The sequence below is a fragment of the Polyodon spathula genome, chromosome 13 (assembly GCF_017654505.1).
Source record: "Polyodon spathula isolate WHYD16114869_AA chromosome 13, ASM1765450v1, whole genome shotgun sequence".
Taxonomy (NCBI): domain Eukaryota; kingdom Metazoa; phylum Chordata; class Actinopteri; order Acipenseriformes; family Polyodontidae; genus Polyodon; species Polyodon spathula.
The window spans coordinates 28,642,520-28,669,824 of NC_054546.1; the positions used below are offsets into that span (position 1 = coordinate 28,642,520).

Here is a 27,305-nt window from a genome sequence, read left to right on the forward strand (position 1 = left end):
TACCTGTCACACGTATCAATCCTAAAATTGATGCAAAACTTTTGGCCATAACTGTACAATTAAACACTGTAAACCACTGTAATAGTACTGTATATGTCACGTGAAATGTGACACACACACGTAAAACAGAACAATAACTAAATAATGTACACGAACACACATTTTAGAAGTTGAAATATTGAATCTAACTGTAAGCAAGATGCACAAAGGGAAGTCTATTTTGTAACTGTAGCAATTTTAAACTTTCTCTTCAAACAACCTGCCTTTTCACCACTTAACAACTAAACTTCCTGCAACATGTTTGTGGGAACAAGTGGTTCAAGTCAGATTTTGAGGAACTTTCTACATTGCACATCAAAACTGTTAAACAGAAGAGAACCAGGTTTTAACAGAAACTTCCTAGCCTCTGTCTGGTAATAATAATAATAATAATAATAATAATAATAATAATAATAATAATAATAATAATAATAATAATATCTCCCTGGATTCACGCTAGTCTGACCCAGAAAGATGTCTGCTGATGTTGTCTGCTCCACTGTGGACTTTTCTCAAAAGAATAAAGGCAAACAAGCAGCTGATAAAACCAGCAAAGGTAAGGTTTTATACATTATAAGACACATTTTCTGATATTTTAAAATATGGAGTTTGGTAAATGAATGATCAAGACATCTTATTCAGAACTGAATATAAATATGTTTAGGTCACTGGCATTTTTTAAAAACAATTTAAATTAGATACTCTTTTATACTTGATGAATAAAAAATTCAAACCTTTTTTGTACCAAAAAATTACCTACGTACACAAAACATCACATCTGAAACATGCTGCCATGAATATAACTGAACACCTTCACACTGGACTGTAGAGACTCTTATACCTTTACCAGGATAGTGTTGCAGTTTTACCGTGCTTTTCCATGATTATACTGTGAATTTACCATAGGTTACCCTAGTTATTCTTTACAATGCTTAGCTATGCTTTACCATGCTTCTCCATAAACATCTTCTGAGCAACAATTACCACAGGCTGGTAATGAGAACAGCAGTCTGGCTTTTAATTGCACAAAGGCTTCTGTAACTCAAAAGAAAGAAGCAGATACATTGTCTAATATACCCTTATCAAATACTACTGTGACCTTCATTGACTTCCTCAAACTTGTACAGTCAACTAGGCCACAGGAAAGTGTGAAAGCACAGTTTACAGTGAAAGATGCAAATAGCCGGAAGTCTATGGCTGCCTTTGCTTTTTGCATAAAGACCAGAAGACCTGAGAGGAATCATCATAGCTTTAAAAACACACCTCAAGGCATTGTGCCATTGCAATAAACACAGCCTTGAATTACCAACATGAACAGACAGGCAGGCAGTGGCACTACAGTACAGTGGTAATGCAATGGCTCTGTAATGAGGAAATGGGATGAGACTCCTATTGGGAGAATGGCACTAAAGTATGCTTACAGAAAATCAGAGAGTGGCACTGCAAGGACCATGCAATGGTCTGTACTGTATCAAGGGGCAATGGTAACCCAAGCACAGGGCTGCTATAGCAGGGCAAGGCTGTCATTGGTGAAATACTATCATATTGACTGTATCAGTGGTGTAGTTGAGCATTTAACTATTTGTTATGAAAATGCTTATATAGTGCCAGATCGCTCTAATTTTGGTGCCCCGGCATCAAAGAAGCAATCTATTTTCTGTTGGGAAATCAAATTAGTTTTTCCACTGAATACTCACTAGTAACAAAAGGAGGAAAGGAGGAATGAGAGCGAGTGAGGTGATTTAAAATTAAATTAAAACAAAGATAGGATCAGATTTTGTGCCTGCATCCTTGCCTGATGTCACCACCCAGCTACCCTGTCAGACGTGGTGGTAAGGTAGGATTGCAGCGCCTCCAGGACCCAGTCCAGAGTAGGTACGGCAGATGCCTTATTTTTTTTTTTGTTTTTTTTTTATTATTCTTTGGAAAATGGGAAGAAACTGCATCAGAGACAGGAGGGAGGTGAGAACAGGAGGCAAAGAGGAAGGAATGTGTGGGAGGAAAAAGAGTGGTGCACCAACTGCATGCGCTACAGGCATAAGGAGCACCACTGCCTGGAGGTCTTCCAGGACACAGACCTGGAGTGGGAGTTACCTGCTGTTTCCATCTCCACCAGCAGAGGGAGAATACCTGCTGGTTTTGCCTACACCTCTGAGGGAGGACTGCTTGCTGCTCCCACTTCCACCAGCAGAGGGAAAGTACCTGCTGGTTCCGCCCACCGTTGTAGGAGGACTGCTTGCTGCTGCAACCTCCACCAGCAGAGGGAGGGTGCCTGCTGGTTCCCCTACTATAGCCAGAAGGAGAAGAGCCCTTACCGCCTTCGCAGCCAGAAGGGGAGGAGCCCCTGCCGCCTTCGCAGCCAGAAGGGGAGGAGCCCCTGCTGCCTTCGCCATAAGGTCGCTGTCGGCTTTGCTTCGCCTGGGGTCGCTGCCGGCTCTGCTTCACCTGGGGTCACTGCCGGCTCTGCTTCACCTGGGGGTCACTGCCGGCTCTGCAGGAAATACTGTGGCTGGAGCCCCACGGAGTGGAACCGCCGGCCATGAAGAAGGGGAGGGGGGGTCAGGAGACTATCTTCCCACACAGCAGTTTCGCTGCTGGAAATTGTGGGGCCAGAGCCCCAAAAAGGGGAGGTGCTGGCCATGAAGAAGGTGGGGGAGTCAGAAGACCAGCTCCCCCTGCAGCAGTTCGCTGCAGGAGATTGTGTGGCTGAAGCTCCGATAGAGGGAGCTGCCAGCCATGGAGGATTGGGAAGTGAAGGACCTCCCACCATGGCCGCCACCATGGACACCTTGCTTTTCCTCTTCCGGGACTTGAGACTGAGGGGTGAGGTGGTTGTTAGGGTCATGTGTATGTGGGAGGTATGTAAAATACCCACCCCCATATTTATTTGTTAAGAACAGGCATTGAAGTTATTTCGGTGAATTGCAAATGCTGTATTTAGAGCGTGATTTGCTGGAGGACAGTGCAACTGCATCAGTAGAGGAAGCTACAGGATGACATAACTGCTATTGCTTCAATCAGTCGTGTATGCTTCCTCTAATAAGAGAGACACTGATAACATGGCGTGTACTAAAGAAATGGATGGTATGATTTTCAGAAATAAACGAAGAGGTTTATTTTCTACAACACGTTTTGAGTTATTTTTATTTCAAGTGTGCAACATATGCTTTGCACAAGGGGGGGATATGTAACAGGGCGAGGAGCCATGTACATTAATTTATTTAATTTTATAATGGGGTCTCCTCCACCTCTGCCCCTGTGTCTTATTTGTGTTTGTATTATGATTTATTTAGTTATTTATTTATTGTATTTATGATGTTTTTATTTAAATGTGTTCTGGCAGAGGCCGAGGTTGGGGGGGGGGGGGGGGGGGGTGTTGGAAAGGAAGAATGAGAGTGAGCGAGGTGATTGAAAATGAATATACAATATTAAGACAGGATCACTGTCACAAAGACTGCCGGAGTGGGTGACGTCAGAACCAGGAAGGGAATACACGTGACAAAACAGATGAAGTGAATTGATGAGACGCTTGCTTGCGCCGGTTTATTGTAAATAAAAAGGTTTTAAACTGACAAAAGGCAGGACACGGCACATTCGCCAAAATAAATAGATAAACAAAAAACAGACTATACTTAGCAACACGGTGCACGGACAGACACACTGACAAACGGTGAGTTTTAAATACACAAATATCGTGCTGTTTAAATCTTTTATTTTTGTTTAAATAAACGGTGCATGCCATGCCTTTTGCCCTCCAGTACTTCCTGTGTTTTTGTTCCTGTATTCTGGCCTGACGTAACCACCCGGCTACTCTGTCACGCCTTGGTAAACAAGTGCAGCTGTCTCTACAATCTGCAGCTGCTACGGCATTTCCCTTCCGGGTCAATACATTCTTGCAACAGAGTCTCGCCTTCTTATAGACTGACCAACTTCCCGACCCTGGGAAAGAACTGTCAGGCCAGCCCTTCCAAAGGATTTTCACTGTTTAGCACCTTCATAGGTCGGGAGGGAGATTTACAACCAAGGTTTATTGTATTTCTGTCACATACCCTGCCACTCAGAGTGGAGCCGAAAGAACATTCGGCTGAATCTATCTTTCCCATTACTCCCTGTGGCAGTGCGATTGCCCTGCACAATGGTAAATTAGTGTTGGTGTGGTTTATATGTGGGAATGGGTTTATTTTGTGTCGTTTTGGGACTTGATTTGTTTGATTGAATTATTGTTTGCAGACGGGCACTCGATTGAGACTTGCTGCCTGCTATGCTTGGTTGAGGGAAGGGCAGCAAGTGATTGGCTGTGCTGGTCCTCAATCAGCAGGTGGGCGGGTCTCAACCGAGTGTCCGTCAGTTTAAAAACACCCACGGGAGATAGCTCGGGGCGGCTGCAAGGCCTGCTGTTTTCACGGCACCTTTTGATTTATAGTTTGGGGTATTGTGTTTTATTTTGCACTTTTTGTACAGTTTGCTGTATTAGTCCTCTATGCGTTACCATCGCTGGTAACGTCATATGACCACCTTTATTTTACTTTCATTTTCTGTTTGTTCGTGTTAATAAATCCTGCGCGCCTGTGCCGGCATTTCAACATCAACACCTCGTCTGTCTCTCTGTATGCTTGAACAGCGGCTACCCACACGCGTGACACTAGTAAGACCCTGTCAAACTCCCCCCTCCCAGAAAAAATAATCCTCATTTCATGGTCTTTCCCTGCAGTATACCAAGTGGTACATGAAGGGAGGAGGATGAATCTCTTGGTGAAATCAGGTGTGATAAGAGTGAGGGCCTTGCACAGTTTAAACCTAATAATATACAATGCCCCTTGACACTCAGCTGACCACATAATCAAAATAAGCTGCTGCATATTCATGATATGGGTGTAAAACCTGGTCCATCAGTCTCTGAAAGGCAGCGGCTGCACCATGTAGCCCAAGTGGCATGGTTTTGAAATGAAATAGACCTTCTGGTGTTGAAAATGTGGTTTTCTCTCTAGAACTGCAGGTTAAGGGGATCTGCCAGTATCCTTTTGTCAGGTCCAGAGTCAAGATAAACTTTTCCTTTCCCAGTCTGTCTAAAAGTTTGTCGACCCGAGGCATAGGGTACGCATCGAAACTGGCAATAGCATTTACCTTCCGGAAGTCTATACAAAATAATTGGTGCCATTGTCACTAGAAATAAGTTGGCCATGAAATAAGTTAGCGTTTGGTTCAGAAAATTGTTTTACTTTTAAAAATGTTGTCAGGATCTTTATTAAAGCTACATTATATGTGGTTAAAATCGAAAACACATTGTTATAATATTAATAACACTTTTTATTGTATGATGTTGTATTTTATTTAATAAGTGGTTAGCTTTAAGCTACGACAAAGACGTGGTTGTGTGATTTATTTTTATGTGCAATTATATTTGTGTTAAATTATTGTAATAACACTTATTTAATATTCCCAGTTTAAACCATAATCAAAGTTGTCATTTTAAGTTTGTAATTGCCAGATATTTACACTATAGGTTTTCTTTGTACAAATATTACCAAAAGAGAAATAAATACAATATTCTGTGTATTGGCTACGACATATCAGAAACAATTAAGAATTAATATATATATTTAAATACAAAAAACAAAACCAGACCGCATCACAAGCACCGATCTGTAAGTACTGCACTCTAATTTATCATTCATAATACAGGTGTGAGTGTATACATGTCCATATATATAAAGTCTGTGTGTGTTTCTTCGTATGATAGTATGTATAGGAAGCCAACCGTTTTGTTCCTTTCTCAAAGATCTATATATCAGTCACAAAGATGGCCGGAGTGGGTGACGTCAGACCAGAAACAGGAAATAAACAAAAAGAGAGGTGGAGTTTGGTGAAGCTGAGCAAATGGTTTCGCTCAGCATTTAATGAGTGAACAAACAGCTAGAAAATAAATGGTTGTAAGACAAACAAAAAAACACACAGAACACGGCACATTCGCCAAAACAAAGAGATAAACAAAACAGACTAACACTAAACACGGTGAGCTGATATTTTACTTTACGTTATTATTCTTATTAATATTACCTCAATCTCCAATCCCATTCTCCACTCACTGAACACACAACCCCGAGTGAGTGAAAACATGGTGTTTTTATGCAGCTGTACCGAGACTCGATTGCTAATCAATCATTCAATTGGAGTCACGGTACAACTGCACATGAATTAATAAAGTGCAATTCCCCGTGCTCACATATTATTTCGTTTTACTTGCACATGAAGTGCTGTGCAATCCTTGTGCCTAAATACACATATACATTTTAAACACTCATGTTCCACAGACCCGTTTATATCCCATGTACCAATGACTATACACCAACATTAACACACAACACAAAATACACACAGGGGTGGGAACTTTGCCACAATGTCTTTTAAAACACCATCTTTCACTAAAAACATATATGTTTTCTGTATATATTAAAACAGTTTTAGATATTCCCACATGTAGACTTGATTAAAAAGTCAAAAACAGTATTCTCTGTATCAGTAAAAGTGTTTGTACCCACTTCACCATAACATTTATTAAAAAAAAAAAAAATACATACAAAACAACCAAGCATTTTACAGTGAAAATAATAACTTAGTTAAACTTGAGCCTACATAGAATAAACGTTTATATTTGCTTACGCCACAGTATGATATGACACAATATTTTTGAAAGGAAATAAACATTTGGCAAGTAGTGATTTTAACTCTGCATAAACATAAATTATACTGACAAAATAATGTTTTTAAAATATTTATTTTTTGCTTAAAACCACACTGCACATCCAAACACAGTGAGCGTTTTACTTTAAAAAAATGTATTTATAAAACTTAAAACGTACATTTACACTTCATAAATAAGACGACAAATGTTACTTTTTTAAAACAAAAATAATGTTGCAATACAATTCAATAAATATGATGTCAAACGTCACATTTTTAAACAAAAGTACGGTCTGCAATACCTGTTTTTGTTTCTTAAAAAAACACAAATGGCATCTGTAAAATCTTGGATAAATCTCTACAGAACATTGCCTCTAATGACTAAAATTCGTACGTTTGCAGAAAGGCTCAAAAATGCAAACACTAACTTATTCCATGGCTAACTTATTTCACAGCTAACACTTCCTGTGACACAGTCTTTCTTGAACACTATGACAATTGCTCCACCATTGAAATTATTTTTGTGCTAGAATTTTCTGGACAGGGGCCTAAATCATCCTTTATGTTGCCTGGGGCTATAAATAAGACCTCTCTTACCTGCCAGGGCTTTAATAAATTTCATAATTTACCTTCCTGTGACAAAGTGCCCGCCCCTGTGTATATTATCTGTTATGTGTTGCGTGTGGTGTGTTTTAAATGTTGGTGTATAGTCATTGGTACACGGGATATAAACGGGTCTGTGTAACACGAGTGTTTAAAATGTATATTTGTATTTAGGCACGAAGATTGCACAGCACTTCACGTGCAAGTAAAAAGTAATAATATGTGAGCACGGGAAATTGCACTTGATTGATTCACGGGCAGTTGTACCGAGACTCCAATTGAATGATTGATTACCAGTCGAGTCTCGGTACAGCTGCATAAAAGGAGCATGTTGTCACATACGGGGGGTTGTGTGTTCGGGAGTGGAGAACGGGGAAGAGAGAGAGAAAAAGAGAGCAAGAGATAACCGTAATTTTAAGTCTCAATTGCTTTGGTGTAGTGTTCGTCCACTCTGTGTTTTGTCAGTGTATTCGTTTTGCTTGTCTATTTATTTTGGCCTCATGTGGCGTGTCCTGTTTTTGTATTGTTACAAACCTTTTATTTTCTGCCTGTTCATTATTAAACTGCGCATCAGCAGAGTCAGTTCCTGTTTCTGGTTTGTCGTCACCCACTTCGGCCGTCCTTGTGACACTTCCCTATAGACCAAATTATTTCATATGGCCCCTGCCATTTAGCACACAATTTTGATTCTGATGAGGGAAGTAGCACCATTACCTTATCTCCGTGTTGAAAGGTTCGAGTTACTGCATTTTTATTGTAATGCTACGGTTGTCGGTGCTTAGCCGATTTAAGATTGTCCTGGGCCAAACGACCAACCAAATCTAGGCAATCTCTTGCTTCACACATGCTTCACTACATTTTTGGACAAGCCTTTGTGCTCCTCCCACCCCTCTCTCAACAGTTCTAGGATGCCGCAAGGCTGTCGGCCATACAAGAGCTCGAAGGGGGAGAACCCTGTCGAACTGTTTGGCACTTCTCTCACTGCGAAAAGGAGGTAGGGAAGAAGCGATGCCCAATGTTTTTGCTCCTGATTTACAAACTGTGTCAGCATCGACTTCAAGGTCTGATTAAAGTGACCAAACCATCCGTCTGTGAATGAAAAACAGATGTCCCGATGGGACATATTTTTTCTATTTTATATACCTGCTATAATGTGTTAGACCGAAAGTTGGTTATTGTCAAGATCTCTTTGGGGATCCCTACTGTAGCCATAATCTGTACTAACTCATTGGCTATAGTGCGTTTATTGTAAAATAAAAAGGTTAAACAGACAAAAACACTTTGTAAAAGAAAATGGCGTGTTGGCCAAAACAGACAAACAAAACAAACAGACACTAACCAACATGGACGAGCACTAAACAAACAAGCACCGTGCTGGGCCTCCAGCACGACGTAACAATTTTCTTCTTCTCCTTCTTACCTCCTCACTCTCTCCCGTTCCTTCGCCCTGAACACACAACCCCCTGTGTGTGAAACACACATCTATATATATACTATTGTGATGGGATTCAATTGCTAATTAATTATTCACTTGAATCCCAGCATGTGAACTAATTTGTGTAACCCCGTGCTCACAGAGCAAAGGACGTGAACTATACAGGGCACTATGGTGATTGAAGCTCTGTGCATTAACAACATTAACCCACTGGTTGTTTTCAAAACAAGACCCCCCCCCATTAGGGGAATTGTGAAATGCAAAGAATCAGCTATGCATATGAAAATAACAGCCAGTGCAGAAGCACTGCTATTAACTTTATTATCAGGAAAATGTCACTCAGAGTCTATTGTGCTTCAGTTCTCCTTCATCATCCCAAACAGGAAAGGAAGATGATGTCATCTATGCTACAGTGAAGTTTGGAGACGCTCCGAGCCTCCAGCAACAGCAAGCAGCCTCCAGCAACACAGCGGGTGAGATCACTGAGGAGTTAAAGCATGAGAACTGCTTGATATCCTTTGTGATGAAATTCAGGCAGGATATTATTTAGCGCAAGTTACTTGCTGTGTGTTTTTCGATACGTCCCCGTCTCACACATTGTTTCATGTTCATCCAGTCATTCCTGAGGCATTTTTATGTGTTGATATGTTGTAGGAATGTCATGATTCTGGGTTTGTGGAATGCTGACAGACTTGAATCCAACAGAGATTCTAATTACAAGAGTTCTGTGTCTGTAGATACTGTCTGTGAGTTAACGTTGTGCTGTGCTCTGTCTCCTCAGACCCCACTGCTGGTAAAGCTCCTCCATACAGACTGGCTGCTTTGGTCCTGGCAGGGCTGTGCTCTCTCTCAGTGGCTGCCATTATATTCCTCTCAGTCTACAGTGAGTATTGCACACAACACAACATGTAGGCATTATCCATAATACAACAGTGTGCAGAATTCAAAGGCAGTGAGTTGTTTTTGACAGATTCAATAACAAGGTTAGAAACTCACAGCAGCCCTGCAGCCAGTCCTGGGTTTCAGAACTTATTGAAGAATATTATTTTTCCAAATTGTCCGCAATGACTCTAACAAAAATATGTTTTTTACTATAAAAAATGTAGTTTTTATAATCATGTTTCTTGGCAGAAACTGTGGTTTTACTGTAGTTCTAATGGTTATAACCATGGTTTGCATTGCAGTATGTACGATGGTTCTGTTACAGTTTTTCTCAATTTGCTTAAATGCAATTCTTGAAACAGTGTTCACATTTTCAAAACAGTTAAAAACAAACCTCAAAACTCTATTTCATTTACAAAACACCACATTTCAACTGCAAAATGCACTAAGACACTAAAAATATTTAACACATGTTTCAAAATTAAATAAGTAGATCCAACTGTACAACAGTGTCAGATAATGGAAAGCTCTATATCAGTGTTTAAACAAAGGCACAAAAAATACTAAGGATCAGCATCAATATGACAGTCAGCCCTGACTGCATGCTGTTCTACCTTACTGTGTAATTCATACTGGTTATCATTGAAACTGTAATTACTGTATAAATAGTGTTGCTGTAAATAAGGATGTTGCCACACACAAAAGAACAAAACAAAAAAAAATGTTTATTCAGGAACAGGGTTCCCAATATTTTTCATGAAACAGATGCAAATACATAAAGCAAAACAATGTTATATTGTAAACAGTAGTCTTACAGAATATAACTCCAATAAGTCGATAAAGGCAAGTGGTCCAAACTATACAAGTGTAAAAGAAAACACACAAAGGATCAATTGTAACGTCTCACTGGCCATCCAGTCTCTCCTCTGTTAGGCCACAGATTTTCATCCACATCGCACCTAATGTTGTCCCTCGCAATGCAAAGAGGGACAAACCCTCTTGCATGCCGCAGCCATCCCCTGAAATCTTCTGCCATGATGTCCTCACAACAAGCATTCATTGCATCCAGCAAAGACATCTGATCTTGAGGCCGGTGGTTATAAACCTTCCACCTCCATGCGGAGAAAAACTGTATGCTTTGACAGAGATTGTACTGTAATACTGTAAAGAAATGTGTTGTATGATCACATACCTTTTTTTTCATTCCTGAAAGTCCTTATAATTGATGCAACAGAGGATCTGGTGACATTAGGCTGCACCCTCTGCCCAGCTTCTGTCATTGTCAGGCCATGATTTATGACATGGTCTACTGTAGCCCGTATTTCGTTCGAAATATTTGGACGCCTTTGCCTTCCCCTTCCTCCAGCTCTACCACCACGCATAAGGACCCTTCTTAATTTTGCACCTCCAGGTTGTTGTTCTTGTCTCTCCTATTTGTTCTTGCTCCATCTTTCAGCAACACCATCTGACTGGTAACCTTATATATATATATATATATATATATATATATATATATATATATATATATATATATATATATATATATATATGTGTGTGTGTGTGTGTGTGTGTGTGTGTGTGTGTGTGTGTAAGTACTGATTGTTCATTGAACAATTTAACAGTTACAATTTGCACTTGCAAGGTAAGGTTGAAAGCATGTGGGATTGGTTGCTTTCAACTATGAACAAATTAATTCATTTAGTGTAAGACTCGATTAATTTTTGTGTCAATTGCAGAGATTTGTATTCATTGATCTGGAAAAATGTGCTTGACATTTGCTTTTTGTGTGAAAGCAATCATAAATGATTTAGTGTTTTGCAAAATACTCTACTATTGTGGGGTTTGTATTAATTGTTTTTAAAATGTAGATAATGTTTCAAGAACTGTGTTTAAGCAATTGAGAAAAACTAACTATACTACAGTGCAAACCACGGTCTAACCATAGCACACGATACAGTGCAAACCATGGTAAAACCATGGTACCTACTACAATGTACTGTAAAAACCACAGGACACTACCTACAGCAGATGATGTGTTACAAGATTGAAAAACATCAATGCAAGAATTTTTCATAAGAATTTTACACAAAATAGGAAATTCTCTAGTAATATAAGTTGAGTTAAAATACATTAGTCAAACACAATGTCTATCGTAAACAACCATAGTTGAGGAATGTGGCACTTGATATGAGTCAAGACAATTTGTCATGGCTTATTAGTACTGAGGATTTTATAAATTATTATACAAACATATGAGTTAATCTATTTAATACGGCAAAATGTATCTTAACAATTTCTGACTGGGCAAGGAAAAGTATTTAAACATTGCCAAAGTTTCAGCTGACTGAACAAGGCAATATTTAAAATGTATAATTACACCTAAATTAATTAGTAGTTAGGACTGTTGAGGACAAATCATTGAATACCAATATCCAATCAAGTGCTGGACATTGTGTACAGCTCACTGCATGTGGATTTAACTTATTACACACAATTATACTAAACACTAACATCATTACTGTCAGCAACAAAGAATACACACATAAGCTACATGTTTTAATTGCTACATAAATGCGAGACAGTTGAGACAGTTATTCAACTATATACAATAAAATCACTGTGATGGTACACATCACACGACCTTCACTTGCCTATCATCAGTTAGGGCTGTCAGTTAAGCCTCCAAATAGCAATCGATTAATTAAGCACACAAAACTACAATTGTTCGAAATAATTCAATGATTGTACAACCCAGAAAAATGATCACTCCCCACTCCTCCCTCCCCTCACACACATTTTAATGTGTGATAGTGATTATTTTAATATCACTGCTGTTAAGTAAAAGCGTGTGCACAACAATGGAATGTGAGGGTAATTAACTGTAATAGGAGTACCTGCAGAAAAATGTTTTAACAGCTGTGGGCGGCACGGATTGTATTTACATCGACTAGATGTGCTGATCAATCAGGAAACCAAGCGGAGTTCACAAGCACAGTATTGTGACGATCTGGAGCACCCGCCGAATACCCATCTGAACAGCGCTGCAGCGCATTCTTACAGGCTTAGCTCGCCCGCTTATGCAAATAGAGTATTGTTGGAGCCTTTGGACACATCCCTTTGGCCCTCAGCCGTACACCAAGACCAATGGGCACAGACCGACAAACAACAACCAATGAGAACGCACAGATAAAAACCAATGGGAACAGACTATAGCAGACAAACAAACAGAGGGTTGCATGGTAACACACGCACACACACACACACAAAAGGTAAACAAGCATTATTGGGATACAGTGGGGAGGGAATAATACACACAGCATGCAACACAAACAGACATCCCGGAATGCAAGACTGTGGCAAAGTGATTGATTGTGTGCAGGTATAGGTGATTAAAGAACATGCAGACAATTGTAATCCAGATGAAAAGGTTTGTTTTATTTATTTTTAAGTTCAGTGCCTGATGGCAAAACAAACAGTAAATAATAATGGAGGTAAGTAATACAGCAGCATGTATTACTGAATTTATAATCCCTGTGTTGCCCCACAGATAATAATCCTTTTTTAATTATATACCCACACAAAACACAAAACACATACACAAGTCCGTTAGTGCGTGAATTAGTGCTAGTGGTGCAAATACAGTTTTATTTGTGACAAAGGTGCAGTGTTGTCCGGTTTCATGTTGGTCCTTGGTGACAGCACCATGTTAACTGTCTGGTGACGTGCAAGACAAGATGAGACAGTTACAAACAAACAAAAACACAACACTCAAGGTTTTCAGTAACAAGGTTCAGTTCTAAAGTATCTCTAGAGTCATTACAGAAGCTGGAATTCAAAATCAAGAGGAAACGATAGGTTGCGGATGCAACCCCGGTTCCCTGAAAGAGAAAATAACCATCAACGTATGGGACATTGCCGTCAGGCAGTAAGGATTGGCTGAGCTTTATAGCAAAGCTGCCAATAGGCTTCTACGTGAGCTGACGTGTAAGCCCGCCCCCCTGGGAGCTTACTATACACAGCGTGCGGAGATTCTCTTCCTCTTTTGCTCTTCAGGCCGTGAAGGCTTCTGGAGAGACCTCGCGGCTTGATGGTTATTTTCTCTTTCAGGGAACCGGGGTTGCATCTGCCCAACCTATCGTTCCCTTTCAATTCGAAAATAACCATCAATGTATGGGAACAGTGTAACCAAGCCGTCGCAAGGGAGGATTCTCGGCAGTAGGACAGACTTATGTCATAAATTAACTGCGTAGGTAATAGATTTAGGCATATGTGGTGCTGCGCCTCAGTGTCTATGCTCGCAATGACACCTGTCCTAAGGTGGAATAGTAAACACCATATTGGCATCCTAAGGTGCCACAGAGTGTAGTTCAGATGCTCCAAATAGTGGAGCAGAGGAATCCATTACGTTTAACCAGTAAAACCTCACAAAAGTATGCGGTGTAGCCCATACTTTTGCAAATGTCAGACATCGGCACCCCTCTAAAGAGGGTCCAGGATGTCACCATACCCCTAGTGGAATGCGCTTTCAACTGCCCTGGTGGTGGAAGGCCTGCAGACTCATAAGCTAATTTTATAGCATCCACTATCCAATGGGAAAGGAGTTGTTTAGACAACGGCTGACCCAGGGTCTTAGAACCATGGCATATGAACAATTGGTCTGTTTGCCTCACAGTCATAGTACGGTCAATATAACACCTCAATGCCCGCACGGGGCAGAGCATGTGTAACCATTCTTCCTCTGAGGAAGAAAAAGGAGGAGGATGGAACGTCATCAACTCGATTGGTTGGTTCATATGAAACAGGGATATGACCTTTGGTAAAAAGGCTGGGTTTGGGTGCATGTAACTGGCTGACACCACAGCCAGCAAAAATGTGGTTTTAATAGACATGAGCTTCATATCCACAGTGTGGAGAGGCTCAGAGTGCCTTGGTAAGGGCTTCTAGCACCACGTCAAGGCTCCATGAGGATAAACTGGTCGTTCTTGGGGGTCGCAAACGTCTTTGGCCCTTAAGGAACTGCGATGCCAGAAAATGGCAACCTTGTGATGACCTGTCAATGTGTACATGGCAAGCTGATATGGCAGCTAAATACACTTTAAGTGTAGAGGGGGATTTCCCTTTATCTAACAGTTTTTGAAGAAACTGTAATATCACTGCCATAGGACAAGAGATTGGGTCATGGCCCCCCGCCAGTGCTGACCCTTTGCGACAGCTCCGGAGTAGTGCTTTAACTGTCTACAGTGAAACAAACACAGACAGTTAATAAACAAACACAACAGGTATACCACAAAAACACTGCGAGTTCCACTCTCGCTCCTTCTTTCTCCAAACGTTTTACCCAAACGAAGGAAAAGATCAGCGTTACCCTGGCCCCTATATGTAATCCCGCATGATATCTATGTAAACAGTTGCAGCCGCCTTATTACTTGCATCTGCCTCTCGTTTAACTTTCAAATCAATACGGTCTTAGAACAGAGTCTCGCTTCTTTCCAGGCTGACCCACTTCCCTGACCTGGAAACAAACTGTCAGGCTAGCCCTTCCAGATACTTCTCCTCTCGTTCTTTAGCACCCTCACAGGTCGGGAGGAAGATTCATCACCAGAACTCATCTTTCTGTCACACATACCTATTCATGTGTCACAGTAAGTGTATAGAGACAGCAGGGTTTGTGGGCAGGGGTTTGACGAAAGTACTCTGCATTGCAGTTTTACACATCCAGATGAAGTATTCAGAACTGGAAAGGAACTACACCAACATCTCTGCCACAGGTGAGTGCTGTTTCAGATTCTATTCAATCTTGATTTCTTTCAACGTTAGCTCTAAAGTAATTGATTACATGTCAGCATTTTATACTAATAAGGTGGTGATAACAAACAACAGGCTTTATAATGTTGGAATCTTCAAACAATATTCATGGCTATGGGATTTTCTTTATAAAAAATCTACTTGACTACCACAGAAACGTAAAAGATGACATATTACAACATTTTAGGATTTGGGGTATGGAGTAAAAAAGAAATGACTTGAAAAATTCATCAGTCTTTTCAGAAGCATTTTCCTTACAGCATGGCAAATAATGATCTAAGCAGAAATAACAATAGAGAAATGATACAGAACAAGTTTAACTAGATACTAAACCTGGAAGATGTTTTCTTAGGAAAATATAAGCAATATAAAGTGTCTCTTTTACTGAGATAATTGAAGAATTCTTTTCAAGTCAGGTTTGCTGGATTAAAGATTACAGTTCTGAGAAAAACTATCAAACGAAAAACAACCCCAAAACCAGCAAATATGAAGTCTGTATCCAAGAAGGGTGGGGCAATGGTTTATTAAACAAATACTTAAGCGTTAATTAAAAATACTCCTGTGTGAATTATTGCCTGATGTTCACACTGGTGAAGAACTACACCAACATCTCAGAGAAATACTCAGCATTGGACCAGTACTGTCCCCTCACAGACACCTCTTCCAAAGGTGAGTGGTTCCTTATTTCAAGGAGAGTGATTGGTGGGCTGGTCCATGCATGTCTTTGTAAGTAATGGCCTCCTTCAAGTCTATAGCTCGAGATGCTTCAGTCCAAAATGGATTGTTCATTTAGATCAAACCTGTACATCATCACTGCTTCTTTCTGTCATTGTGCAGAGCGAGTTTGTAAATCCTGTCCACAGAACTGGGAGCTGTTCAATGGCAAGTGTTATTACTTCTCCACTGATAGAATGAACTGGAAATCCAGCCGTGATAACTGCACATCACTGGGGGGGCACCTGGTGATTATAGAGAGCGATGGAGAGCAGGTAGGACTATCTTCTTTACAATGATAGATTTTCAATACACATTTCTGTTGCTCATTTTACTGCTAGCTAACACTAGAAATGAAGTAAAATGTTGTGGCGGGCGCACCCCACCCCTGTGTGTATTTTGTTAATTCTGTATTGTCTATCGTTGTTTTATGTTTGTATGTATTGGTGCATGGGGTGTGGTATTATTTTCATTCAAAAAGTATGTATTTTGGCACTGTGGTTTTAGGTTGGCAGGGAATGGTTAATTGCCTTCCTTGTCAAAGTAGTTTGATTGATTGAATGATGAATAAGCAATCAAGTCCAGGCACAGCTGCATATGAGGTGAAAAGCTCTCAATCAGTGTTGGGTTTTGTTCAGAGGAGGAACAGAAGTGAAAGAAACAAATAATAATTGGTAATCGTGCTGCTTTAAACCTCACAGTAGCACATCGCCATTTTCTCTCTCATCTCTCTGAGACAGGTTGTAAATTACTTCTGCATCTGTGTTCAGAATTTGGCTGATTTATTTGGTTTTCCAAATAAATTAAATAATCCACGGTAACCACACTTTCTAGTGTTGGTAACACTGCTCTCGTTATATTCCCACGTCAGTTTTCTGGCTAGAGCTGGTTCCAACCCCTCTTCAGGGATTAGCGAGCGGCCATTACTCTCTCACTACACGAGGCTTTGTTTAGTTGATACACTGTGTGAGAGCTGTTGTGTTGCTGTAAGGAGACCCCACGGGCTTGCTGTGATTTTAGTTGATCCTCAGGCTTTCCTAGCGGCTGCGCTTGACCTCAGCGACCACACCGATTGGATCGGCTGCATATCCCGACATCGACTGTGGTTTTTCCCGGTGATCGCAAGGTTGAAGAAACAGCACCTATCCAGTCCTGATTGACTTGGCACCTTTGGAAACATCTTCGGTGCTGCCTACAGCTCAGTCCCGACTGTGCCTACCATCGGCACCGACCTTGAAACAGGTCCACTCGACACAGACTGTCTCGGCATCGGCAGCGCGTTTCTTGGCGACGTTTCTGGCACCGATTGATTCCGTACTGTTGAACCTCTTCGAGGCCGTCTACAGCCTAGCTTCGACCGTGCTATACATCGACACTGACCTTGGTGCCGAATCGCTCGGCACCAACCTCCCAGCACTGACCACGCTCTTTTGGACACCAATCCTGTTAACGATTGATTCAGCACCAGAGAATAGCTTTGAGGCCGTCTACAGCCCGGCGCGCTTCTCGTATTAAAGTTTCAGGGCAGGCTGCCCCCTATCACCGGGCAGCCCAAGCCCCCACAGTCTCGTTCCCTGTCCCCTCTGCCTAGACCACCTAGCCCAGACGAGCTGTCCTTCATGGCATCCAGGTCGGACGTGTCGGACCCAGCCACCTCCATTGGGCAGACCACAGTGGAGAACACCCTGCCGCCCTTGCCACACGTGTCGCAGAGGGAGGCGTTCCGGGTGCTAATGCAGCAGGCAGCTGCAGCCACGGATGTCCCATGGACCCAAGAAAAGGGGTACTGCTTCCTTCATCAGAGAGGGCACCCACAGCATGCCCTCCCCTTATGCCAGGACTTCCTGGATTTGGTGCACTCATCCTGGGGCAACCCAGCGTCTGCACCTTCAGCCTCCAGAACAGTTGAGTCTCTGCTGCACACTGCAGGAGCCCAAAAAGCGGGCCTAGGCACATCCCCCACCATCGGGGACACGGTCACGGTGCTGGTGCAAGGTTCCACTTTCACCAAGGGGGACAAGGACCCAACCTGCCTGTCAAAGCCTTGCAGAACAACAGATGCGATGCTAACGAAGGCATACACGTTGGCAGCGCTGTCCGTGTGAGCAGCAAACGCCATGGCCATACTGGTAATCTACCAGAGCCAGTTGGCGGAGAGGCTGCAGGACAGAACCACAGTGGCAGACACAGGGGAGCTCCAGGCAGTGTCCAAGGCGATGACTGACCTAATAGGGGAGTTAGGTCAGGCATCGGGAAGGTCGCTGGCGGCGATGGTGGCCGCTTGCCGGCATTTGTGCCTGACGCAAGCCAAGGTCATAAGACCGAGTAGGTGGTGTTGCTGGATGCCCCCATTACACCGAGGCAGACTTTCAGGGCAGCCATTGATGTGAGCCTTGAGAGGTCCCACAAGGCAATGGAGGTCGCCTAAAAGTTCTCGCACCTTCCGGCTTACAGTCAGTGCCCAAGGTGACATGCACAGCCTGCTGGTGTAAAAGGGTCTGAACACCTCCCTCCTCCTCAGAGTAGACAAATGGAAAGTTGTCCAAGACTGGTGCCTTGCTGAAGGTCACGATGCGGTGACTTGCCCGATTGAGACGATATTAACCTTCTTACAACACCTGTTTGTCGCAGGAAAATCAGCCTCCACTTTGAAGATATACCTGGCAGCAATATCAGTGTGCCATGACAAAACTGACTCAGTGTCCCCTGGGGCACATTTCCTGGCAGTGCAATTTCTTAAAGGGGCCCAGAGGCTGCTTCCTCCCATGAAAAATATGGTCCCCAAGTGGGATCTAGAACTCGTACTGTGGGCCCTTATGGGTCCCCCATTTGAGCCCATGGTGTCAGCAGAACTGTGCCCTGTTTCATTAAAAGTGGCATTTTTAATACCCATTATGTCTGCCAGACGAGTAAGTGAGCTTCATGCGCTGTCCATCGATGACATATGTATGGCTTTCACTGGGAATGACTCGCAGGTAACATTTAGAACAAATCCATCCTTTTTGCCAAATGTGGTATCCTCATTCCATATTAACCAATCAGTGGTTTTGGAAACTTTCAGACCTCCCCCGCACGAGTCAGAGGAGGACCGTCAATAACATACACTATGCCCAGTTCAGGCTCTGTGCTGTTATTTGGATAGGATGGTGTCCTTGGAAACAGTCCAACCAGCTGTTTGTCTGCGCACTGGGTGACAGATGCAATATGCTTGCAATATGAACAAATGGACTAGCCATTACTGCGGGACATTACAGCCCGTTCTACCAGGGGCCAGTCAACTTCGTGGACTTTCCTTCATGGTGCCTCCTTAGATGAGTTATGCAATGCTGCTACATGGACAGGTAGTCAGACATTTGTGCATTTTTACCACCTTGATGTGACAAACTGAACGAGACCCTCTCTGGGTTCTAGAGTTTTCATAGGCGGCATGCCCTTACGCGGCATGTGGGCTCTATTGCTATTGCCATGGGGCTGTACTGTCAGTAATCTGGAGTCAGGACAGCTTTGGTACAGCTTTCCCATTTGGTAATGGTTGTCATTCAAATTGAAAGGGAACGTTAGGTTATTACAATAACCCTGGTTCTCTGAAAGGAGAATGACAACCATTACCCTTTGAGGTAGTCCTCAGTTGACCTCTGTTTTCAAAAGGAAATGGCAATGTGCTACTGTGAGGACGTCCCTCTTCAACAGGAGGTGGATGGGACTTCCCCCTCACAGCAGGGCCCTGATAGGGCAGCTTTTGTATATTTGCTCAGAGATTGACGGTCAGAGAGGCTCTTCCAATTAGCTAATGGTTGTCATTCTCTTTTCAGGGAACCAGGGTTATGGTAATAACCTAACATTTCTGGGGTTTGTTCACTGTGTTTTGTAGTGTCTGTTTGTTTTGGCCAATGTGCCGTTTTTGTTTTATAAAAGTGTTTCGCTTTGTTGAAACCTTTTCATTTATTATTAAATCTGTGCATCAGTGCTTTACTTTCAGTAATATTGTCTGCATTTTCCTGATCTGACGTCACCCCAAGCCATCCTTGCCACACATGTATAATAATGTGCAGAATAGTTCTTTCACCCAGAAGCAAACGCTATTCAAATAAAAGTGAGCATGCACTTTCAAACACTTGCCTCTAGATGGCAGACTAGAGGCTCAGACACAGCTCAACTGATGTATGTTTCTTTTCTGTTCAGAGAATCCTATCGGATAAGGCCTGGAATATCACACAGGAGCTTAGTATAAGCAAGGAAGAAGAGAAAGCCCACTGGATAGGCTTGACTGACACTGTTACAGAAGGAACCTGGGTCTGGGTGGACGACACTCCTCTCATTGGCAATGTCAAAGCAAAGTAAGAACTTCAACCTCATTCTGAAATCACTGCTGAGGATTAGTAGGATAAACCATGTGCCATACTGGCTCAGTGTCGGTGTGTCCTTTTAAGAGCTGTTATTTTAATCTCCCGACATGCCATAAATCACCTGACTGTAGAGAGAGAGAAAAAAATACATTTGATATGACAGCAAGAGCAGAGGGTACAGCACGTTGGGTTTTGTTTGTTTCTAAATGAAGGTTATTACTTAAAGTAACATAGTATAGTCACTTACTTTAGTGATAAAATGCATTTAGTAGAAGAGTAATTTCGCTAAATAATTACTGTTAGAATGAATTATATCTACGCGGGGACTTCTATCTCGGCGTTTGGTTGATCTTATTAACAGCAAGTGGGAATGTTTACTGAGCTGCGGAAGGAGGAGCGATCAATGAAACGGTTTGACTGATTACACTATGTAACAAATATTTTTTTAAATACATGTTAATTTGGATTCATATGTTGTTTTTTTCTGACTTTATGTGAACGAAAATACACAAATTCGCCCGTTTTCTCATTGGAAATAGGTAAATTTCAAAATATCACTGTCCTGGTCACAAAAGCAAAGTTTGTGGGGAATAATAGCCATTTTCTATACTTTTGAGGCATAAGCAATTAGGAAATAACCCTTACTACCCAGGAACAAAAATTGTGTTACATAGTGTTATTGTTTTGTCGTCGCCCCGCCCCCCCAAAAAAAGGATGATCTTGTCATTACATTGACTCCGAACTACATTAATTAACTTTGAGTGACACTGGGACATATAACTGAATAGTGTTTTTTTGTTTGTTTGTTTGTTTATAACAAGATACCGGGTTTTGTTATTTGCCATGATCAAAATAAGAAAGGATCGAATTGTTTGTTGTATGGAATGAAGAGATATTTAGTAGTGGCAAAAAAAAAAAAACTCGTAAACCTCTGTGCTCAACAATTAATATGTTGTGTGGTTGTTTGTTTCTTCCCTATGGCTTCTAATGGTTGTTTGGCTCTGTATGAAATATATTGCATTGGGTTAGATTAGGCTTTATTGTTTGTTTTGTAATGGGTGAGCTTTTGATATTGATATTTATTATATATTCTAAGAATTGTAGTGGTATTTTAATAAATAATAATTTTGGTTAATTGGTGGTCTTTTTTTATCCTGCTTTATTAGTTGACCACCTTGAGTTGTTAGTAATTTTGAGTGTATGCTTGAGAGGAATGGTATATTTTTGGGTGAAATATACAGTATAATTGTGCAATATAATAACATGTGCAATATTACTAATTCTATAGGTACTAATGCTGCTATGTCTATCACTCTACATTGCTTAAATATTACTAGATGACTATTTAATGCTACTATTTCTACTGTTGTTGTTTAAAATGTAATGCTCAATGAATTGTGCCTTAAAGCTAATTCTCATGTGTTAATGTTCTAATGCTGCTATTAGTCTACATTGTTCAACCTTAATAAGAAATATTTAATGTTGCTATTTCTATGTTTCTATGTGTTAAAGCTTATTCACATGTGTTAAGGTTGCTATTAACGTGTGTTATGTGTTATTGATTTGCTCTAAAGTTCTTCTTACACTATTATTGTGACTAATAATAATGTATTAGTGTTAGCCAAAACCTTCTTATTCCTGATTGGTAAATTGTTTGTAATTTTTATCAGCTGTTTTTGGGTCTGAGCTTTTAATGTTGTACTCTGCAAATCATCTTGATTGGTAAATTTCAATTGCATTTGAATAATTATATGCAATGCATTACCTGCGGCAGTTTGAAAAACATGCAGTGGTGTTTATATAGACTAGTGATAAATGTTGATAGTCTTTGGCTTTGATTCTGTATTGGTGCAGTTATTTTTTTTATCATAGATAATTGTAAATCTGACAGATTGATCAACCTGAATTCTAAACGCAATAGCATTTGAAAACTGATATCATTTATTGAAGAACTATGTATGGTGTTTTATATATATATATAAAACAAGTGCGGGGGAAAACCAATTGATTTATCAGAACTATCTACTTGTCTGTAGCTATATTTTGTACTGCTGTTGTAAATCTTAATTTTTACCAACATCAATAAGCTTATTTAAATTATATAAACCATAAGTTTATATCGGGCAGTAATATGGCTTAATAGGGGTAAGGTTTTACTCTACTGATAGGTCTTAATGACGATTTCTGTAATATTAATAAATGGTTGGTCAGAAATTAATGATTACCTGGCACCCCAGGCAAATTCCGTCACAACCATATTCTATAGAAAGTGACAGTAAGGCTACTGGAGAGACAGCACAGTACAGTGGCTCTCAAAAGTATTCACCCCCCTTGGACTTTTCCACATTTTATTGTGTTACAACATGGAATCAGAATGGATTTAATTAGGAGTTGTTGCCACTGATCAACACAAAAAAAGTCCATAATGTCAAAGTGAAAAGTAAAATCTACAAATTGTTCTAAATTAATTCCAAGTACAAAACAGAAAATAATTGATTGCATAAGTATTAACCCCTTTGAGTCAATATTTGGTAGAGGCACCTTTGGAGCAATTACAGCCAGGAGTCTATTTGGATAAGTCTATACCAGCTTTGCACATCTGGACACTGCAATTTTTGCCCATTCTTCTTTGTAAATTTGCTCAACCTCCATCAAGTTGGATGGGGACCTTTGGTGAACAGCAATTTTCACCTTTTTCCACCTATTCTCCATTGGCTTGAGGTCTGGGCTTTGACTGGGCCACTCCAGGACATTGACCTTTTTGTTTTTAAGCCACTCCAGCAGGTGTGCATGCAGTACTCAGTGCAAGCGGTAGCCCGGTGTTTGGTGCACACTGTACAATGTCTCTCAAAAGGATTCACCCCCCCCCCCCCCCCCCCCACCCCCCACCCCCCCCCTTGGACTTTTCCACATTTTATTGTGTTACAACATGGAATCAAAATAAAACCTTGTTGTTTAAGCCATTCCTGTGTGGCTTTGGCTGTATGTTTGGGCTCATTGTCCTGCTGGAAGATCAATCTTCTCCCAAGTCCCAGGTCTCAGCAGGTTTTCCTCCAGGATTTCTCTGTACTTTGCTGCATCCATTTTGCCCTCTATCTTCACAAACTTCCCAGGCCCTGACACAGAGAAGCATCCCCATAACATGATGCTGCCACCACCATGCTTCACGGTAGAGATGGTGTTCTCAGGATGATGTGCGGTGTTAGGCTTGCGCCAAACATAGTGCTTTGCATTGAGGCCAAAAAGCTCTATTTTGGTCTCATCAGACCATAGAATCTTCTTCCACTTTGTCTCAGAGTCTCCCATATGCCTTCTGGCAAACTCTAGCCGAGATTTGATGCAAGTTTTTTTCAACAATGGCTTTCTTTTTGCCACTCCCATAAAGGCCAGTTTTGTGAAGCACCCAGGCTATTGTTGCCGTATGCACAGTGTCTCCCAGTTCAGCTGTGGAAGACTGTAACTCATTTAGAATTGCCATAGGCCTCTTGGTGGCCTCCCTGACTAGTGCCCTTTTCACCCGGATACTCAGTTTTTGAGGACGTCCTGCTCTAGACAAATTCACAGTTGTGCCATATTCTCTCAATTTCTTAATAATGGACTTTACTGTGCTCCGGGGGATATTCAATGCCTTGGAAATGTTCTTATATCCTCCCCCTGATTTGGTTCTTTTGAAGAACCTTACTCCAGATTTGCTTTGAATGTTCCTTCATCTTGTGTTAATGTAATGTAATTTGTGTTAGGAAATGTATTAACCAACTGTAGGACCTTCCAGAGTAGTTAACCTGAAATCATATGAGACACCTTAATTGCACACAGGTGGACTCCATTCAACTAATTATGTGACTTAAAGACAATTGGTTATAGACTAAAGACAATTGGTTGCACCAGAGCTTATTTAGGTGTGACATAGCAAAGGGGAAGAATACTTATGCAATCAATTAATTAGTTTTATATTTGTAATTTAGAACAATTTGTACATTTTATTTTTCACTTTGACATTATGGACTTTTTTTGTGTTGATCAGTGGCAAAAACTCCTAATTAAATCCATTCTGATTCCATGTTGTAACACAATAAAATGTGGAAAAGTCCAAGGGGGGTGAATACTTTTGAGAGCCACTGTATGCTTCTTTTAATACAACAAACTGCCCTCCTTAGTGTCACCTAACATGAGAGCACTAAGATGTACCATAGCAAGTGTAATACAGCACAGTGAAAGCATGGTACAGCATAGGTAGGCATTGTAAAGACCAGAGAGGTATGGCAAAACATATTAAAAATCACGGCAAGCCTTGGTAAAGTATTGTTAATGCATAGCATAACCATGAGAAAACTGCAAAATGACAGTGCATGTTTACTGTGGAGAACATTTAAAATGCAAATAGCATTGATTAAGTCTTGCAGTGAGACTGGGTCCTAATCACAAAGCTTTAAGATTTTTGATTCAATTGTATTTTTATATTTAAGAAACCAGTAACAGTATAGGGCTGTATCTTTAATGTCAAATGTTTTTTTAAAAGAAAAGAAAAAACACATTCACTAAGTGCTGATTAAGTGTTGCATTGAAACAGTGAGCATGTCCAGTGTAGTGCTGTGATACTGACTGGCATTGCTGCTCATCTCTTTCAGATTCTGGGCCACCAGGACACATGATGGTGGTAAAGAGCCTGATAACTATAACAAAGTGGACCCTTCTGGTGAAGACTGTGCACAACTACAACCAAAGAGGAATTCCGATGAGACCTGGTTCGATTCCTTGTGCACACAACAATATAAAAGGATTTGTGAAACTAAGGCAGTGATAGCCTAATAAGAGGATAATCAGGACAATAGGAAGCTAAGATTACTGAAGCACAAAGAGAGACTAGAAAGAATAGAAGAAACTCAGTTCAGATAGACAAGCATGCAGGTCATCCCCCAACATTACCATATTAACCGTTTGATTCCCACATTATGAAAAAGCACAGATAACAATGAGCTGGTGGTTATTTCTGCTGAATGTAGTCTGGCCTTGAGAACAGAATTGCATTCTTTGTTCTGAAACATTAAGAATCTCACAATATGAAAGTGCAGCTGAGATATAAAACTGATCTCAGGTAGTTTAGCAACGTGAACAGAAACCACTGCACACACACACACACACACACACACACACACACACACACACACACACACACACACACAATCACACAGGGGACTCCCTTACACTAATTTCTTATAAAAATAAATATTGGATTTACCCAAATGTAATGTGAAAGTTCTCTAGGAGGTTAGGAACAGTTATCATGTTCACCATGTAGAGTGGGACAGACAGAAAGACACAATCAGTGCAGAAAGCAGCACATCTTGAATGAGGACCCAAACAACAAGATTGGGAATCAAAGGCTTAATCGTAATGGGGAGATTCAACCTGATTCCTCACAGGGAGGGGACAGCCCTATCTGATAGGTTTGTATTTCTTTTGAGCTTTTCACCCTCTAGTGGCTGACAGAGGGTTGACTAATACCACACATGTTCCAGCCAGTATTCCTGCTGTCCAGCTGATCAGGTCTAAACTGTATCTGCAGGCTCTGCTCTGAGCTACAATGAACCCACTGAAACAACTACTACAGCAGATTAGTATTATCATTGTATATCCCTGCACTGCACAGCTACCATTTAAAAGTTCACCTTGGTAAATGTACAGTTATTTTGCAGTTTCCTGTCTATTAGCAGGCTTGTGTTGGTTAGCCATTGTTTTTACAACACTTTACAATACATATCTGTGACTCGTCTGCTTGCCTTTGCTTTACCATGATTGTACTGTACTTCAAATATGCTTTAATATTTTTTGCTGTGCGTTTACCCTGATATACCAGAAACTTTTACAAGGGAGGCAATGATCATTTTTATAAACCTTGAATATTGTGGCTGACTCCACTGTGACAACAGCTTGCATCATCCCCCACTGGTATTGCTGGTTGTGAGGCATGATGGGAGCTGTAGGCACTGTATTTAATATGCTGCCTTCTGTCTTTCCCCATATTTAAGGTTGTTACCTCACAAGACTGTTTTGGTAAAACGTGTATTATAGTTTTTTTTTTTTTTTCTTGTAAAATGTTATCAGTGTAAAAAACAACAAAGATGTAAACAAATAAGGAGAGCTCCTGTTCCTCTTTCCTTTGTTTCCATTTGTGTTTTTCTTCCCTGAGCTGAAACAGAACTCACTGTATATACAGCGTTCCTATAATACCCCCCTGCTGCTGCAGGGAGCAGCAGGTGAATGGCTGGCTGTCTGTTCAGTTCACAGAAGCCAGAAAGCTTGCATTGTTACTGATAAAGCAGAATTCACACAGAAAAGGCCAAACTCTGGAAGAATGTGATAAATATTCAGCCAGATTGTAGTATCAAATTGAACAAGAATATGAGATCTACGTTTCAATGTAACATCTTACTAGTACAATGTTCTTCAGCAGTTTGATTAAACTGTTGCTTTGTCTATTATTATTATTATTATTATTATTATTATTATTATTATTATTATTATTATTGTTGTATTTAACTCTGTAGACCTATCTACATTGTATTTGGTAGTGATTCTGGGGGGGCTATTCATGTTTGTATATTTGAGTTAATTAAACATTTTTTTTATTGTGAATTATTTTTTATTCTATTGTATTCAACGCTGTTAACATTGCTGATCTAGAGTTATAAAGGCACAGACTCATACAGCATAAAACTGAACATTATATTAAATTGACATGCAAAGACTAATCACACACACACTCATACAGAGTAACATTTGAATCTAGTTCCCATCAG

The 27,305-nt window shown here is 40.8% G+C and overlaps 1 protein-coding gene across 1 annotated transcript; it reads left to right on the forward strand.

Annotated features, from left to right (window-relative positions):
- The first annotated feature begins 488 nt into the window (after positions 1-488).
- On the forward strand, positions 489-27,086 carry LOC121325373 (C-type lectin domain family 4 member E-like). The gene is made up of 7 exons (XM_041267820.1): positions 489-595; positions 9,142-9,231; positions 9,540-9,641; positions 15,346-15,408; positions 16,283-16,434; positions 20,342-20,496; positions 25,134-27,086. The coding sequence occupies exons 1-7, from the start codon at positions 514-516 to the stop codon at positions 25,312-25,314; spliced, it is 825 nt and encodes a 274-aa protein (XP_041123754.1). The 5' UTR covers positions 489-513; the 3' UTR covers positions 25,315-27,086.
- The last annotated feature ends 219 nt before the right edge of the window (positions 27,087-27,305 follow it).

Coding starts and splice junctions, on each gene's coding strand:
- LOC121325373 (XM_041267820.1), top strand. CDS start 514: ATGTCTGCTGATGTTGTCTGCTCCACTGTGGACTTTTCTCAAAAGAAT. Junction 9,232..9,539: donor AGCCTCCAGCAACACAGCGG/GTGAGATCACTG, acceptor CTGTCTCCTCAG/ACCCCACTGCTGGTAAAGCT. Junction 16,435..20,341: donor TAGAGAGCGATGGAGAGCAG/GTAGGACTATCT, acceptor TTTTCTGTTCAG/AGAATCCTATCGGATAAGGC.